This window comes from Magnolia sinica, chromosome 6, assembly GCF_029962835.1.
Source record: "Magnolia sinica isolate HGM2019 chromosome 6, MsV1, whole genome shotgun sequence".
Taxonomy (NCBI): Eukaryota; Viridiplantae; Streptophyta; class Magnoliopsida; order Magnoliales; family Magnoliaceae; genus Magnolia; species Magnolia sinica.
Window position 1 is genome coordinate 711,290 of NC_080578.1, and position 19,500 is coordinate 730,789.

General features: G+C 40.9%; 1 protein-coding gene across 3 annotated transcripts; it reads left to right on the forward strand.

Annotated features, from left to right (window-relative positions):
* The first annotated feature begins 1,164 nt into the window (after positions 1-1,164).
* Positions 1,165-14,833, forward strand: LOC131247857 (uncharacterized). Of its 3 annotated transcripts, none has more exons than XM_058247771.1 (4): positions 1,165-1,322; positions 6,698-7,056; positions 8,170-8,349; positions 13,883-14,833. In XM_058247771.1, exons 2-4 carry the CDS (start codon positions 6,811-6,813, stop codon positions 14,540-14,542), a joined length of 1,086 nt encoding a protein of 361 aa, XP_058103754.1. In that variant the 5' UTR covers positions 1,165-1,322; positions 6,698-6,810; the 3' UTR covers positions 14,543-14,833. The 3 variants fall into 3 exon arrangements, with proteins under 3 accessions (XP_058103754.1, XP_058103753.1, XP_058103755.1); XM_058247770.1 differs by having other exon boundaries at positions 1,187-1,365; XM_058247772.1 differs by lacking the exon at positions 1,165-1,322 and adding an exon at positions 1,406-1,429.
* Positions 14,834-19,500: the final 4,667 nt, after the last annotated feature.

Sequence of the window (19,500 nt, forward strand, 5' to 3'; positions counted from 1 at the left end):
TGCCATCCAATATATTTATAAAGTAATATAAACCTGGATGAAGAGAAAATACAAATATGAGCTCCATCCAAAACACCTATGGACCCCAGGATGTTCTTAATGGTAGGAGTTTAATCCCCATCGTGTAGTCCACATCTGTCCTGGATCTACCTCAATTTTAGTATTATATCCTTCAGAAAAATATGGTGTGGATAGGACCCAAACACCACGGTGGCCGCATGTTCCCAGCTGAAGACGGGCGGGGTTACTAAGCAATCCGCGTTCTTCACGAATGATGGTACATCTAAAAAAGCGGGCCCTGAAACTTTGAGGGCCTCAGATAAAATCAATGGTAGGAATCTCCTTCCCAACTGTTCTGGCTGTGTAATCCACTGGAATTCGTACGTTACCCCATGTCCGAGACCGGTAAGTTGGGAAACGGATTGGCTACTCCCCCTGACACCAGCCCGGTGGCTGGTGGTCAGTGCTCTGTAGGCCCCACCATGTTGTACGTGTTTCATCCATTCTGCTTATCCATTTTTATAGATCATTCTATGACTTCGTCCAAAAAATGAGAGGGACATAAATCTCAGATGGACGACACCACAGGAAAACAATAGTAACAAGATATTCACCATTAAAATCCTTCTAAGGACCACTGTACTGTTTATTTGACATCCAATCTGTTGATTAGGTCATGCAGACCCAGATGAAGGCAAAAAACAAAGATCAGCTTTATTCAAAACTTTTATGGCCTCTAAAAAGTTTTTAAAGGGCGACGTTCATTCAACACTATTTCCAGTTACGTGGTACACTTGTGATTCGGATACAACTCATTTTTAGTCTCGTGCCATAAAATGATCTATAAAAAAATAGATAGACTGCATGGATGAAACACATACATCATGATGGGCCCATAGAGCAACGACCATCAGCCATTGGCCGGTGGCAGCGGGAGTAGCCAATCCGTTTCCGGTAAGTTGGGGGGCGGTGGATCCGTACCTCCAGATTCGAGAGGAGAAACGTATGGATAGGATCGTCCGTGAGTAAAAGGCAGGGCCAAATCCGTGGAAGGCCTGGATCCACCTCATGAGTCATGAAATGCCACGTGTAAGAAAGTCCGTTACTAGAGAGAGTCGGCAAAGCACGAGCACAGGCGAGCCTCCATTTCCGTCTCTCCTCAAACGTGTCGCGATGCCAATCTACTCTTACCGCAACGTGTCCAAATCCATTTCCCGCTATCCTAATAACAAGCTGGTCCCCTCTATCCGTTCCCGTCTTCTCCTCTCTCTCTCTCTCTCTCTCTCTATACCCTAATACCGATATGTCATGTACGCGCGCGGGTAAGTATCGTCTCCTTCTCTATCAATCCTTTTTCTTGTTGAGGTATGATTCCTGTAATCTGGATTTGATACATTGTGGAGTAGGGTTTTATTTGTTCCCGTGATAGGTATATGGAATCTTTAGTTACCTTTCATTTATGATATCTTAATGCTTTCTAGGGTTGTGATGATATTAATGGGGTAGGGTACTTTTGCATTTCTCTAAAAATCCCCCTTTTCTTGTTGTTTTTCGTTTGTCGCTCTCAAGGGCCCCGCGCAACTCTCCGTGAGGTCACCTCCGCTAGCCTGAATCTTGCGTGGGGCATCCGGTCCGTTGCGTTGAGTGGGCCCTACCATGTCGATAACCCCGCACAAGAATCATGCTGTTGTGCATGCGTTTGCTGAATGCGGGTTTTCACGATGCAATCGCAGCACGAGCTGATGAGCGGATCACCCCTGATATATTGGTCGGGTTTATCTACACAGAAGTGCCCACCATATGCATGGTTTGGGATACCCCTCCACATATTTTGGTTTGGCGTGCATGGTTACACGTCGGTTTGGCATTTTTGCTTTCTTAGCGGAGCTCATGATTGTCTCATTAGCACTTTTTGTGAGAGTACGAGGGCAATAAACAAGTAAGATTGCAATTGCCAAATTAGATTTGATTGTTGGCAACAATAAGTTGGTAGTTAGAAAGGGAGACTGCAATTTCGCAATTTAGTGCAAGATGTAAGACAACTATGATATTGAAGTTGGAATTGTAAATTCTAACAGTTGGCATTGATGAAGTTGCCACGTATCCAATCATCAAATGGTTATGCCTGGTCCAAGAAATGTTGTTGGGTTATTATTATTATTTTCTTTTTTGCATAAAGGCATCTTTGAGCCCTTTGAAACTAGTTTCCTAAGAGAGTAGGGAGCTTGAGGGATCTGTTTTATTATTATTATTATTTTTTTTTTAGGTGGCATTGAGTTTTGTTACAATAGTTACTCCAAAGAAGTCTAAATTCATGGATTTTAATTAGCTCAGTATTTGTTTTTAGGGCTGGGCTCCAAATTTCTATGGGATAACTTCCAATTAGATGCCTTTCAAGTTGGAATGTAATGGCAAATTGAGTTATACTTCCTCATTGCAAACACTAGGAAACGTTATAGTTTCTTGTCATTTTAGTTGTTACGGTACCGTTTGGGTGATAATTAGGATGTTGCAAGGTTGCCACCTTCGCCAAATATTGCAAAGTTTTTGCTTTTGGCTTGCGAGCAAAAGTGGGAAAAATTGTAATATTCTGAAGAAATTACTGTCTAACATTGTAGTAACTCTTTGATGTAGGATCTACCACAAATGTGTTCTTTGCACGACTGGACCAAAATAAGGTCAAATGGAAGCAGAATTAGCCCATTAAATTTGGGCCTAGTCCTACATAGGGCATGACGTAACCGCGTCTTAGGCGTGTTTGGTTTGACGAAATTCATTACAGATAGGGAGAATTTGCCATTTGAAGTGTGAACCATAAATCGACCATAACTTTTGATCTGGGAATTGTCATAGGATGCATGACTTGTCAATCTCTATGTAGCGGGCCATTTGGGGCTAACCGACCCACTACGCGTTCGTCCATTTCGTGAGAAAATGCACGCTTCTTATTCAAAATTGTGATTTTATGAAAAATTTACTATTTTTAGTAATTTTGATTTTTATCGTATCTTCTTATTTTTAGAGTTTTAGATTTCTGTCTTTTTTATAGATTGATTGTAATCATGCTAGGAATCATCTAATACAGCTAATTTAGGACTTCCTATTTTTGGCAAAACTTACTATTTTGGGCAAGTTCTATTCTACCTGAATTAGGACTTATTTTAGGGTTAGAATTTTGCTATTTTGAGTATTCAAATTAAGGTATTTATTTATTTATTTATTATTATTTTTTATTAGTGGTATAATTGAGAAATCATACACATTACACATTATTCAATACAATATTCATATTTTCTATCTTAATTTCTTGTGTATTCAAGAACTCTCCTTGTGGATTCAAGGTTTTAATCACTTGAGGAAGACGGTGATCTTCCTCTTCACTTTTTTACACTCTTCCTTGCATCACTCCTAACTTTCAAAATCATCTTCATCTTAGCCTTCAGTGGAAATTACTGACATATCTTGTAGTAACTCTGGCTTTGATCATCATAATTATCATCATCATCTTGGCCTTTCTCCTTCTAGTTTCGGGTTGGCTTTTAAATGGTAGATCGCCAAAAGTTTTGTGATCATTTGCCCATTAGAAATCAACCTTCCTCTTTTAATTGGTCTCTTGGGACTAGCCATGGAAGAGTCTCACATTTGACACCACTCATTAGCTAGCACGGTCCCGTCCACTCCTAGCCCAACTATAATGGGCAAGCTCCAAAGGGCAAGTAAGCAAAGTAGGATCATGGAGGGGCAACCTCAAGTCCTACCTACTTACAGTTTGGGATCAGAACGAGAGAGTTGTACCATCATGCATGTGGTCATTGGTTTTGCCAAATAGGATTCACCAATGTGCCAGCTGTGAGGTTTCTAAGTGCGTGTGTACAAGAAGCCGATCTAGCACATGTGATAGCATGGGCATGAGCCTGTAGACACCCCACCTAGGGTTAACAAGTTGATCAGAGTGCAGTAGGAACCTATATAAGACCGCAAACTCTAAGCCTAGTCCAAGCCCACTTCAAGACCGAGCCCATTAGCACTTATGACCACAATAAGTGGACTAGAGGAGAAGTACCACAACAAGAGGGATCCCTACAAAAAATAGGGCCCATCATGCGCCACCTACCATGTGGACATCTGCCATCTTTTGCAGCGGGGTTAGGCGGGGGGATGATGTCAGAGTGCATGCATCGACAAACGCACTGGGAGTGGAATGACCTCGTTGCCTCCTCTTGTCCAAAATTACGCCTTTTACCCCTCCATCCAACCATTCATATCGCGCCATGTGGTGATCCCATTCCAGTTATCAATCTTGGCCCTTAGAGCCTTTTTACCCTTTCCCAAGAATCACCAAAAAACCACCCAAAAACCTTACGAATACCCCATTCGTTCCCATTTCAAATCATCATCCACATGTCATATCTTCCACATTCTTCACTTCCCATCTCACATCTTACACCACTCCTTAAGCCCATCCATTCACCAATGAGAGAAACTGCAAAAGAGAAGCCTATCTCGCCTTAGGTCAACCTAGCTAAGCCCAAACCTTAGCTACCTGAGTTACCAGAGGCTGATCCAGTCCACTCAAAGTCAATCATCACGATAAACCCATTCACCCATTTGCTCTACTCTAATAAACTTCATTCACATTTGCATCAGCATTGTGTATCACCATCTCCACTCCAACCCACCTGTTAGTCTAGTTGGTTCAAGTGTATGCTTTACGGCACTCCGGTGCACAGGATCTTGCCTATAAAAAACTCGAACTGAGTAGACTTTGATTGCTTCTTCTAGTGGGTGAGTCTGGGTAGACTTATCTGACTTGGGCCATCGCTTGTTGTAGGCACTGGATTGCCACACTGCATTACACATACATTTGCATCATCCGTGCACAAGAACTAATTTAATTCATGATATTTAGTCTCGTCCTGTGAAGTAGAGATCGTACACTTGTATGGGCAAAGAGGGTGCCTAACACATTCTCTCTTTGTAACCATGGTCCCTTAAGACGGAATTTCCCTTGATTCCTTATCTTAAGGTTTCTACGGGGTCTAGCCGACTGTGGAAATCTAAGTAATTAGTTGGTAGTGACTCAAGTCACATATACAATACCCCCAAGCCACAAATACACCACGAAAGCTCTAAAAAGGCACCCATGAGTGTGATCCGCCCATGATCCAGCGTCCACAAAGCCTTAAGACATCAGCAGGTGGGTTGATGCAATCAGATTCATAGTCCCATATGTGTTCATGTGGGCCTGACATGACCACATTGTCTCGAATCTCATGTTATGTCAGCTAGTTATTGATTAACTGGTATTTTTGCCCTTTCTGATGAAATTGATTAAAATGTCCTTATTAGCTGACTGTAATCTGATCCATTTAATTGGCTATTTCAATAATTCCTCATTAGATTAGGATTTCTTTATTGAGGTCCATATAATTTATAAAGGTTAAAGACCATGTTCAATTATGCCATGATGAATTGAAGAATGAATGTAGGTCTTGTTTTCCCAAGTCCTGTGATGAGATTGCTTTCTTCTTGGTGAGATGCATCAAGTACGTTGCTCGGGTGCCATGGAAAATTTGAGTGTGAGTCTACCTACCTATCTTGTGCTTAGGTTGAGGATTTGCAACATTTGGTTGCACCCTGGGTTCCCACTTTCCACACTCTAGATGCCTTGGCCTAAAACCGGTAGTTTATGCCCCTCTGAGTAATTGCAGGGTAAAATTGTACAAACACTACGTGTAGAGAGATAAGTTGGGCTTAGCAAACCTCTTGAAATATTATAAGGTTAGATTATTAGACATATTCAAACATACTCTGAACTGAATGTTCACAATTCAAATAACCTGTGCATCAGACAGCCTAAAGTGGTTGTGTGGAACCACTTTAGAAATCTTATGTGACACGAAATTTTCAGGTGGGCAAAGTTGTCTAATAGACAACAGAACAAAGCAAAGAAGCCACATGGACTCATCCCATTGTTTAGAACTTGGCTTAAGAAGAAGAATAGAAGTTCCTAGGTCATGTAGTAGCAATTGCCAATGACTACTATGGATGCTCCAATGATGTCTCATTCTGGGGCCGGATCTTATGCTTTGAAAAGATCATACCTCAAAATCTCATATTTCTGATGAAAAATTACTTCTACAGGCTGTCTAGAAGTGAGCTTCCTCTTCTACAATAATTTGTGCTTTATTCTCATAGTTATAACCTTTCACTCATAAGTGACTAGTAACAGGCACACCATGATATTCCTCCGAGGAAGTTTTTGACTGGTCGGTTAATTTCATCTCTTGGGAACAGAGATGAATGATTAGCAACACAGTAATAGCATCAATTCATCATGAGGATAAAAAGTACAAGGACCAAAGTAGGTCTCTATTTATCCTCATCAGCATGATGATAAGCAGGTTTGGTAGGCTTCTAGTTTCAAATATAGCACTTCGTCGTTCACTTCTTCATAACCTACTAGATTGTTATCCTCTCCTACTTCAGTTGTTAATAATTTATGTAGATTTATTAAGAAAAAAAGTCTGGTTAGAAGAGTTGAAACATGTCATCTTTGAATTCGATGCGTGAATGTCAATAAATTCATTGCATTGAACTGATGTATTTGCAGTATATGACATTGCTATGACTTGTGTGCTTCCTGAAGTTGGCTCCTTTATCTTCGGGGTTTCTCACAGGCATCTTTTGTGTGCAGAACTTCAATGTTTTGGTCTTGATCTTTATTCAACTGGTAGAGATGTTGTCTGGTAGGCATCTGGAACTGGGTAGGAGCAGAGAAGAAACTGATATTGTTGGATATTGGTAGACATGATGGGGCTGTTTCTTGAATTAATGACAAACACAATAGTCTTGGCTACAAAGCCATGCACTTTGATCAGACTTTTATGCCTGGTCGGTGCAAAAATTGTTGGTATTGTTACATTCACATGGTTGCAACTAGTGAAGGCTTTCATCAACTTCCACGTGGATGTGTGCTGGGGGATTTTGATATGGACCATTGCTCTCATATCTCTTCCTTTCCGGGTTCTCAATGCATTGCAAAGGGAGAGGGTGGTAAGTTTCTTACTCATTTTCTTGAACTATTTGCCAGTGTATCTGTACATGCAAGTTATTACGAAGCATTTTATAGTTTACCAGAAAAACCTTGTTTTCCCCAGAACGTCGAGTGTTTTAAAGGTACTTGTTGGTCATTGCTAGTCCTTCAAGCAGTCATTGAGTGAATTAAACCTTCAGGTTTTGACATTCCACATATAACAATTTCGCATTTGCATATCTTTTCGGCGAGTTCATTTTCTTGGGACCTTTGTCCTCTTTGTTGATAGGTGAGAGTGAAGATTGAACCCTTGACCTCAATGTCAAGAATTCGGCCTAATCTTTTCTTTGAAATTCCAAGTCCGACGGAACTTCTTCCTCAAGAAGCTTCAAAGTAGGAATATACCATCCTTCGAAGATAGTTACATTACTGACTATACCAGATTCTTCTTAGTTCCAAAGATGATTCATGGTCTCATTTTTTCACCCAATGACCTCGGCGGTCTAGAAATGCATTAAGGCAATGTAGAGTTTGCTTCTCTCAACACTCGCCAGAACGATATCTGAAAAGTGCTATATCCATGCAATACAGAAAGATATTGGAACCATGAGAACTCTTCATTGTGTCCTTCCTGCCTTGTTGTGTCCTTCCTGTTGATCCAAGAGAGCTTAAAAGGCAGCGGATAGCTTCATGTAGGAGGGTGTCTCTCTTTCATGCTGTGGGATTTTTGATGTCAATTACCTACCTTGATTGGTTTCTTGCATCTCTATTTCCATCTTTCTTTCGTGTTCGTAAAGAAATTTCGTTATCAATAAAGGAAAGTCCAATTGGGTGGAGTTTTGACCACATTTTGGTTTTTGTTGATCTTTTTCATCAGCATCCTTGCCTTTCATTTTTTATTTTATTTTCCTGGGAAATGAATTTCTTTTTCTCATGACAAACGGCTAATATAAATTGGTCTGCCAAAAAATGTGATGATTTTTTTTGCAAAGATTGTCACCGGGAATCATGTGACTACTATGCACTCAATTAATGATTCAGTGAATGATTTTCAATTTCGATTGTTCCTGAGTTTGTATTCTCTATTCATTCACTCATCTTATTGCATCAGTTTGGATGTTGACCATGTGCAGCTAGAAATTCATCTGCAAGCGATGCAGATTGACTTGGATAATCTTGTGTGTGAAAAGAAGGAACTCGAAGAACGGTTGCATATAGCTCTTAAAGACCGTGGGATCATGGAGACGGTATTAGCAGAGATTGATGAGGAGCATGATAAAGCTATAGCCAGAATTGATCTACTGGAGAACAAGGTAAAGTTTGATCTGTTTACTTGTTCTGAAGTGACTTCAGTAATTCTACTTTGCAATAGATTGATCCTTTCACGCCCTCCACAGTCTTTCCTTGAAAGGGACTTATTTTCCTGTACTGCTGCTGTCAGTTTTCTTACCTTTTACTGATAAACACAAGCACGTATTTATTTGGCTGCATCAGTGTTATTCTCACATGGTAGGATTCAGTTACAACTAGTGTTCGAAATATCGATACTATCGGCCGATATTATTGGTATCGCACCAGTGCGAGACGAAACTCCGCCGATAACACCCGGAAGATACCAAAAATCCAAAACTTCAGATATCGTACGATATTATCGCCGATATTGTGCGATATATCGTCGACATCATGCGATACATCGTCGATATCGCCGATACAACCCACCTCGATGCCGTGGGTTGCGAAAAATCAAAAAATTTTGAATTAGAAAAGAGAGAGAGAGAGAGAGAGAGAGAGAGAGAGAGAGAGAGAGAGAGAGAGAGTACCTGTAGCCGTAGGCTGTAGCGGTGATCGCAGGTGGGCCATTCGACAGGTAAGTATCTGTATCCCTCTTTTTTCGAATTTTTCTCGCTATTTTCTTCATTTTTTCTCTTTCTTCGCTGATTGGAGCGTGCCTGTGCGGATTTCTCGGAGATTCGGCGAGAAATCAGGCCAGATTTGAGGAAATAGAACAATATTACCTCATCCGGAACCCTCGCTGCGTGAAGGAGAGGGAGAGTGCTTGTGACAGAGAGGGAAAATGAAGAAGATGGGGCGGGAGGGGTGAAATGGGGATTGGCGCGGGTGTGGTTTACTGAGCACGCTCCTATCATACTCAGTAAACTCAGTTGGGGCCCACCTTTAATGTATGTGGTCTATCCACTTCGTCCATCTGTTTTCCCATCTAAATTAAGGGGTTGATCCCAAAACTTAGAACGGGAAGTGGATCATACCACAGGAAACAGTGGTGACACTGATTTCCATCGTTGAAACCTTTCTGGCCCCTGCAGTGATGTTTATTAGTCATCCAAACCCTTAATAAGATCATATGGACGTGGATGAAAGGAAAATACGAATTTAATAAGATCATATGGGCCCTGCAGTGATGTTTATCAGTCATCTAAATTTAATACTTCTGTGTCCAAAAATGGTATTTCAACGGCGGATGTTCAATTCAACTGTTTTGTAAGGTGTGGCCCATTTAAACATTGTATATGGTTTATTTTTGGGCTAAAGCCCTGAAATTATCTGTTAAAATGTATGGACGGAGCGGATAAAATACATAAATCGTGGTGGACCTCACATGAGTTTACACAGTACGCTAAGCGTACTGAGTTACTCACTGTACAATCATATAAAGTGGTGTCCGTGTTCTGTGGGTCCCACGGTAATGTGTGTGTCATATCCACACCGTTCATTAATTTGGAAATAATTTTTTAGGGCATGACACAAACAATAATGTAGATATAAATCTTTAGTGGACCTCGCCACAGAAAAAAGCGGAGAGAGTGACGCCCACCATTGAAACTCGTAGCATTCTTGAGGGCCCATCATAATTTTTATTTGTGATCTAATCTGTTCATAAGTCCAAAAAGATATGGAATAATGGAAAACACAAATATCATCTTAACCATCCATCTCTTGTGGCCCTCAAGAAAATTTTAATGGTGAACGTCACTCTCTCCACTGTTTTCTGCGGTGGGGTCCATTCGAGCTCTGGATCTGACTCATTTTTTGGCTCACGCCCTAAAATGATCTGTTCAAATGGATGGACGGTGTGGATAGAAAAAATACATTAGGGTGGGACCCACGTAACTTGGTGACATGATTTCAGTAATCCGCGCTGGAAGCGGATTGCGTACTGAGTAACTTAGGGTACTGAGTAAACTGTGTGGGGTCCGCTGTTATTTATTTATTTTATCCACTCCGTTAATCCATGTTAAAAGATAATTTTAGGGCTTGTTCCCAAAAACGAAGCAAATTAAAATCTCAATGGACCACACCACAGGAAACAGTTTGATTGAACCTCTACCATTAAAAATTTTTTGGAGGCCAAAGAAGTTTTGGATCAAGCTGAAGTTTGTGGTTTCTCTTCATCCATGTCTTTGTGATCTTACGAACAGGTTGGATGACAAATAAAAATTACTTTAGTCACTAGGAAGGTTTCAACGGTGGAAATCATTATTCCACACTTTCCTATGTAATGGTCCACTTGAGCTTTGTATTTACTTCAATTTTGGGATCAACCCCTAAAATTATCTGTAAAAATGGATGGACGGTGTGGATAAACCACATAAATTCACAGTGGGCCCAACTGAGTTTACTCAGTACGATAAAAGCATACTGAGTAACTCAGTACACAATCCAATTTCCGTACGGAGTAACTCACTATGCTTGGTGTGCTGAATAAACTTTGTATGGTCCACTATGATTTATGTATTTTATCTGCTCCGTCCATCTATTTTAATAGATAATTCTAGGGCTTCAACCCAAAAATGAAACACATACAATGTTCAAATGGACCACACCATAGGAAACAGTTGAATTGAACGTATACCGTCGAAAATTTCTTGGGGGCCACATAAATTTTGGATCAAGTTTATATTTATTTTTTCCCATCATCCATGTCTATACGATCTTATGAATAGGTTGGATGACAAATAAACATCATTGTTGGGCCTAGCAAGGTTTCAACAGTGGATATCATTATCCCTGCTGTTTCTTGTGGTATGGTCCACTTGATCTTTGGATATGATTCAATTTTTGGCTCAACCCCTTAAATTAGATGGAAAAACAAATGGACGGTGTGGATAGATCACATACATTCAAGGTGGGCCCAACCCACAGAACTGCCCGTTCGGGGCTAAAGGCGGGCAGGGATAGGACGCAATCCGTGTCTGTGACATGCAAAGACGAGCACTGATGCTCCTCGAGCTCCAGTTGCATGAACGGTTCAAAGGAGATCAAAGGTACATGGGCCCAAAGTGATGTATTTATTATATCTACACCGTTTATCTATTTTTAGAGATCATATTAGATCATATTAGAGCAATAGCTACACCGTTCAATTTAAAAATAGTTGTGTTAGTTCAGTTAAGCATCGCATAACTTATGAACCTATACAAAGGAAATTTATTATGTGCATCTTTTTTTTTTTGAGATATTATGATATAAAAGTGTGTATTATGGGCCTTTTTAACAATCCCCAAAGTTTCATTAAAAAATTCAACCATTTTCCCAATGTTTCCATATGTTTATCAAAAATTGCGATAAACTATGCGATACAAACGATATATCCCATGCGATAACCGATACGTATCTGCATACCAAGGGTGTGATACATTGTGCGATACCGATATTTCGAACACTGGTTACAACCAATGCTAATCGACTTCATAGAGTACTAGGTTGTGGCTTTAAATAATTGAGCATATATTATAATAAATTGACTCATACTTGTTTGAAATAGTTGTCTTTTGATAATAGTGAAGATGCCCGGTTTGTTTTCCCAACTATATAATTTTTATATCTCAGGGAACTAATTTGAGCACTCAAAACTGTTAGTCTCCATCCATGAATTTTGTCATGAAGGAGAGTTGAGAGTGATGTTTTCGTTTTTACTATCAGTTGATCAAAATTGTAGTATTTATGAATATTATACTGGTTATCCCCTGTTAATAAAATTGACTGTTAATTATCATCATCATTATTGTCTTAGCCTTTCTCCCGGTTGTTTGGCTTTTGCTTTTAAACGAAAGTTAAGGGCCCGTTTGGATACCACCAAATAAGTCACTTTTTCTACTTACAGCGGTAGATAAATAACTTATTTGAGATAAGTAAGTTTGGTTTTAGATCAATTATAAGTAACTTTTTAAAAAAAATTATTTAAAGTTATTAATCACTTCAGCTTAATAAGCAGAAACCAAGATAAGCTATTTGAGGCATTAGTAGCTTAAGCAAATTATGATCCAAACGCCTCCTAAATGATTGGCTGCCCAACTGAACATCAGCTTTCCTCTTTCACCGGGTTCTAGAACTGGCCTTGGCAGAAGCTCACCCTAAAATTGATTGTTGATTATTAGGAAAAAGTTAATCTCATCTGAAAGAAGCATGATGATTATTTTTAGCGATCTAGGGCTTCAAATCTTGATTGAGTGGTTTACAGGTCTCTATGGATGACATGCATCTCTGGGGAGCTTGTTCTGGTCTTCTTATAATAAATGGCCTGAGTCTTGATTACATTACACCATCTCTGGGTGATTTAGAGCTTGTTCTGGTCTTCTTATAATAAATGGCCCGAGTCTTGAGTATGTTACATTGTGCTCGAATGTTGCATAGGCACAGATGTCGGCCTTGGTGCATTTGACTTTGCAAATAGAAATATCTAGAATCACCTACTCATTCTTAGATCATCGCGACACTTTGTCCTAACTATTTTCTACATGCAATTGTAGAAAGTTCCCTCGTAACATGTTTGAGTTGTAGAAAAGAAAACGGTAAAAACCTTGATCCACCAGTGACCCAACTATTTTACCCTCAGGGGCTGTTTGCAAATAAAAAAATAAAATAAAATAAAGGCCCAATTTGCACGAATTGTGCATATCAAATGTCAGATACTGCATCTCAAGAGTCTTGACTTTTTGTTGGCTTTGATGACTCTTGTTTCGAAAAGGAGACACTAGGTAACAGTGGCTGCTAATAGTGGGAGGCTTAGTGCTGATGCTAATGGTCAGAAGTCTCTAGAGACTAGATTTAGCTAGTATTGTGGAGGTCAAAACCGCCACAGTTCAAGTTTCTGTTTATATTTATCACTCTATGTTGTTTCTTCTAGCACGTTTTTCTGTGCTTGTGTTGCCATTTCTTCAATATCCGTAGCTGCTGTCCAACATTGTGCGAAGCAGTATTTTCTAAGACAATCGAGGCTTGTTCCTAGGCATTAGTGACCTAAACATGCTTCCTAGATTTTTTATCTGCATCGATTTTATTAATCAATCTCTTCAACATCAATCATGTGTGGCGGTGTTGGTGAATATGTTCTTGTCCATCCACGATCTCCTGCAGATTGTTGCTAGTGAATTGGGTTGCTGCATTGCATTCTGCACTCTCCCTTGCGATGATTTGTTTACCGCCTTTATGCTGTGGTTGGTTGATGAGACCTGATTGATATAATCCGGCTGTTCTGTGGGGTCCACTCCTCTAGTAATACAGATCAAACAGAAAGATATCTCATGCATCTGAACTACAGAGCTAGATCTTATGTTATTTGGGGGCTGTGGTTGCCCATCTAGAATCCATATTTGCACAAAATAATGGCTCTGCCTGGTTTCTTGTTCGGGCACTGAACAGATTTTTGAGTCAACTATCTAGTTTCTTAACATTCAAAAAAGTAGATGTATCTCTCAATTCATGATGCTGATGCAGGGAAGCTTCTGTAGAAGTCCATGCTTTCTGGTCTTTCCTTGTGATTTTGCATCCTAGATTTTGCCATTTTATTTGATGAAATGTAACCTAAAACTGTGATTGTTCTTACAGCTGCAGGATCTGAAAGATGAAAATCTTCGACTAAGCGAAACCCATGGGAAAGACGCTGAGTATTTTACTGCCCACAACAATGTTGTTGGCGATGATGATTATGACATTCCCCTTGTTGCCGATTATGATGTTCCCTCCTGGAAATCAGGTTATGATGGAAGTGGAGCAAACCTCCAAGACCTAATGCATGGAGATGCATGGGAGGATGAAACCGACAGCAAACCTCGGAAGCAAGTATTCTTAAAACCTGGGTCAAAAGTAGCCCGGCCGTATCCATTTTCCCCCCGAATCGTCTCCAGAAATCTAACAGTGGATGAGGAGGCATTGGACCGACGAAGGGGTGTTGCACTCTCGCAGAGCCTTTTCAGCACATTTTTGTCACTTCTGGTTGGCATGATCGTCTGGGAGGCTGAAGACCCCTGCTTGCCCCTTGTAGTGGCACTCTTCACTGTGGTTGGCATGTCTCTAAAGAGTGTAGTCCAGTTCTTCTCCACCATAAAGAATCGGCCCGCTTCTGATGCGGTTGCATTATTGAGCTTCAATTGCTTCATACTTGGCACCCTTGCATCTCCAACCCTGCCGACCGTCGCCCGCATGTTGGCGCCACAAGCTTTAAGGCTTGCTGACTGGATGATCTACCAGCTTGGATTTTTGTCTTAGTAGCAGGCTGACTGCAGATCTGGAGCTCGGTATCCATTCCTTTTGGGGGTCTAGATATGCAGTTTCCATGGGAAGATTTTGTGGTATGTAACTTCCCTGTATATAACTGCCCCTAATATTGGCCTTTTGTTTTTCATTAAAATTTGAACTCTTCAAGTTGAGGTTGATGTGTTGCTTGAAATTGACTGAAGCCTGTACTATACTACTTGATCTAGTTGAACAAGGACACGTATACTCTGTTCTTTAGTTTCGAACATTCTGTAGAAAAAAGGTGAATGAGCTTTACTAGAAGATGTGCTGTTTTGATGTTTGTCCAATCTCTTGCCTTTCATGGGCTACAATGTTGTGTGATGAGAATGTGTATGCAGATGTTTCCGGCCTACCCCAAATATCTGGGGCATGGCGATGGCGGTGGCAAATATGTAGTTGTGACTTAGCAACGGATCTGCTTGTTGTATAGAATGTGTTTGGATGCATGTGTGAACTGAACTGCAAATGGCTGATTTAGTGAGGAAGAAATTAGCAGAAATTACTGATGGTGTATTCATATTGAGCAAGCAGCCCACAAATAGCTGTTTTCCATCCAGCTTAACTCGCAAGTAATGTGGCCAGGAAGGATGGATGCTACTGGAATGGTCTTCTCCTAAGGCAGGAAAGGGGGATGGGAATAGTAAGGAGATGAGGATTGTGTTTTATCCACTTTATTAGACTAACAAATGCAAATTGGCTCCTACATGAAAAGGTGGTTCTGTTCTCAAAATATCTCATTGAGCTGAATAGAACTCATCAATACGATTTGCAACCAAATCAGATATTACACAGAAAGAGGTTCCATGGTTGAAAATTATCCTGAGGATGTCGCCCTTTAGGAATAACTACTTGCATGGTTTGTCCAAATTTTCAATTTGGGCTGTAATTTGCTAATGGGGAATAACCCCTTGCGTGGTGGTCTGTCCGATTTTTTCTCCCTTGGCCTTCCACTGATGGGCCTCTTGGAAAGACTGTTTAAACTGTTCTTTCAAAGGACACGTTTCCATGGCCAACATTAATTAAATCTGTTGAATTTTTTTACATGGGGATATGGACTTCTCATCTATTGGGTCCCTCTGGAAGTCCTGGTCATGAATGGTGGACGTTTGAAAATAGTGGTCCCTGATTGAAGGAGTCTAGGAAGATTACAAAGAAGTTCAAGCAACTGTTAAAATTCTACGAGCAAACGTACTCTTAGTCTTATTAGTTGATTTTGGCATGGATCTCGTATGCGAACCATTTTTTCCACATGGAGTGCCAGATAGATAACTTGGATGTGTTTGGCATCTTTTACCTTGATTTTGTAGGCGCTGCTTCGGTGGATCTCCAGATCCACCTAGGTGAGTGGGATCGCTGAACGTGGGGCCCACCTTGATGTATGTGCCTTATAGCCACGCCGTCCATCCTTTTTGAAAACTCATTTTAGGGCCTGATTGAAAAAAATCAAGCACATCCAAATCTCAGGTGGACCATAATATAGGAAACAGTGATAATCAACCAGTAAAAACTTCTGGCGGGCCACAAAAGTTTTGCATCAAGCTGATATTTGTGTGGTCTCTTCATCCATGTCTTTATGATCTTATCAACAGGTTGGATGGCAAATAAACATTCCGGTAGCCCCATGAAGTTTTTAATGGTGGGGATTCAATTACGATTGTTTCTTGTGTTATGGTGCACCTAAGATTTTGATATGGTTTTTTTTTTTTTTGGATATGACCTAAAATGAGCTGTCAAAATAGATGGACGGCGTGGATGTAAGGTACATACATCATAGTTTGCCCCACAGTTAGGTATCCACGGACCTCGGTGGATCCGGAGATCCACCCAAGCCGCACCCTGATTGTGTCCACCGGTTTCGCGCGTAATCACTACTCTTTTGACTCTTTCTTTTCAAATCCCGCGGATTACACAAGTGTCTGGAAATCGGATTGCGTACTGAGTTACTCAGTACGCTGTCCGCTTCCAAGTATCTGATCTCAATATGGAAGCGGATTGCCGGTCACCCTGGTAGTGAGATATACCTTTGTCTAGGACTGTGTGGGCTTACAGAGATGTCTGTGACAAATTCACTCCGTCCATCTGTTTTAAAAGACCACAATAGGACGGGATTCTAAAATTCAGTCAGATCCAAAACTCATGTGGGCCACGCCAACGAAACAGTGGTAACAGAAATGTCCACAGTTGAAATCTTCCTGGACTTACGATGTTGTTTATATGATATAGACTGTTCACAGGTTTAAACTGTAGGAACAAATATCATCCTGATACAAAACGTGTCACCCCATACATTCAACCCCCACTTTTTCCTGTGGTGTAACTCACATGAGTTTTAGGTCTGACTGATTTTTAGAATCCTGTCTACAATATGGTCTTTCTAAACAGGTAGACAGAGTGGCTTTGTCACAGACATCTCTGTGGGCCCCACAGGCAATCTGCTTCTCTCAATATGTTGATTGCAAGTCATTCTCAGTATGTTAATTTAATCCGTGCCAATCTGCAGCATGTGTGAGGGATCCTGGACGTTCATAGGACACTGCCCATCGTAGATCGATGTTCCTTGGTCCATTAATCAGGTTGCTTACCCATGTGAGGAAATGGGATCTTTCCTATAACAACGGCCTAAGCGAGTCAATTCACGTGTCACTCACTCGCCTGATCAGTGCGCTGCATGCCCTTGGGAACCATCTGATGAACGGTCAGAAAAGATCAGTCCCTATAATGATCTTTAGGACCGCTATACTTGTAAAACTAAATAAGGGTCAGCTTAGATTGATTAACGGTCCGAATTTTGTAGGTGTAGAACCCACCTCAATGAATCTACACGGTAAGGACCGTCTGATAAGCGGATCCAATCTTACGCACGACTGTCAAGTCACTGCCACGTGGAAAATTCAAAGGGGACCAGAGCAAGTGAGATACCTGCTAATATGCTGGGAAAGGGAGCACAGACAGGGACCGCCTAGCGTCTGCAGGTGATTCATAGGACACTGCCCATCGTAGATCGATGTTCCTTGGTCCATTAATCAGGTTGCTTACCCATGTGAGGAAATGGGATCTTTCCTATAACAACGGCCTAAGCGAGTCAATTCACGTGTCACTCACTCGCCTGATCAGTGCGCTGCACGCCCTTCCGAACCATCTGATGAACGGTCAGAAAAGATCAGTCCCTATAATGATCTTTAGGACCGCTATACTTGTAAAACTAAGGGTCAGCTTAGATTGATTAACGGTCTGAATTTTGTAGGTGTAGAACCCACCTCAATGAATCTACACGGTAAGGACCGTCTGATAAGCGGATCCAATCTTACGCACGACTGTCAAGTCACTGCCACGTGGAAAATTCAAAGGGGACCAGAGCAAGTGAGATACCTGCTAATATGCTGGGAAAGGGAGCACAGACAGGGACCGCCTAGCGTCTGCAGGTGACAAAAACACCAATGGCTAACGTGGCTGGACGGCCTGGCCTGCAATTGTCAATGACTAAAAGATGCAACACTTCACACTTGTCGGACGCAGATTGCGTGGTGACCCCCTTACCACGTAACTATGTGATGTCAGGACTGTTGGGGCCCACCGTCGTATATGTGTTTTATCCACGTTATCCAACCATTTTTCCGTCTCATTGTAGGCCTGAGTAGCTACGATATATAGTGCGTTTGGGTTACCACCATGCAATCCGCATCTACTTTAGTCATGCTTTGATCTTTTGCAATCATCATGATGGTTATGAAATTCAACCCTCCATGGCCGCAATTTCCATGATGTGAGAAATGAATGAATCCTTTCACCATCAGATCGGATAGTTGGTGGGGCCCACTTGATCCTTCGGTAGGCCCTGTACACTAATCTCAATGGATGACAGTCCAAAATCTTTTAAAAAAAAATTTGTTAGTTACCCACGTGAATTGTGTCGGGTTTAACTGCAGATGGATATGGTGTGGGGGGTTTGTTTCGCCAATCTCGCGCATCTCAGCCTAACTTATTAACCCCATCAACTAATAAAAAATCATCTGACGATTCTGATAATCAGTTTACGTGGTGATTTGACTCAGCAATGCTGGATCGAAACCGGCTCACCTCTAGAAATTTTTATTGTGAAAGCATGATGTGTTTTTTTATACTTGAGTGGGGTGTGGTATTTGAGAAACGGCTGTTTTGTTTAGGGAGAAAAAATTAAAATAAAAATAAAGAGTATTTTTCTTGAGTAATAATGCTCACACTCCAACTAATTGGCGTGTGGGGCCCTCCAAAGTGTTTGCATATCATCTTGCCTATCCATTAATATGAACCCATCATGAAAATAAGATGCCCAATAATCAGGTACATTGTAGAAAATCATGAAACGACACCTAAAACTCCACATTCACATGGAACTTCCTATTTTATTAATTGGATTGTCCTGATTTTTGGTGGGACAACCTTGTTGGATGGATGAGATGACATACAAACACCATAATGGCCCCTACATAGCAACTAATTGGATCGTGCAAATGTGAGCATCTCTTATTTTTCTTAACATGTCATGTTTATGTTTTATTATGTTTGGTTTGAAAGTCACCCTAATCCATAGCTCAAATGGCAGACTGAGTGGAGATACCTCGTTTTAACAGTTGAGGTCTTGGTATCGATCTCTAGCCAAATTCATTCCTCCCTCTGTGAGCCTCTGTTTGGATACAGTTTCGCCACAGTAATGTAATGAAAATATGCCACAATTACATTTTTTTTACCATCCTCTGACTGAAATAAGTAAATACTGCGTACATCAGCGGCTTTTACTGCTGCCTATGTCAGATAAAATATGTTGGTGAGGCACATGAATTCATTGATGGATTCTGCGCTCATTTACTCTTCAAGGTGACAACCATTCCAGAGTAGCATAAAACGCTACCCCACCAACTCTTTTACACCCACGCCATCACTCCAGCAAA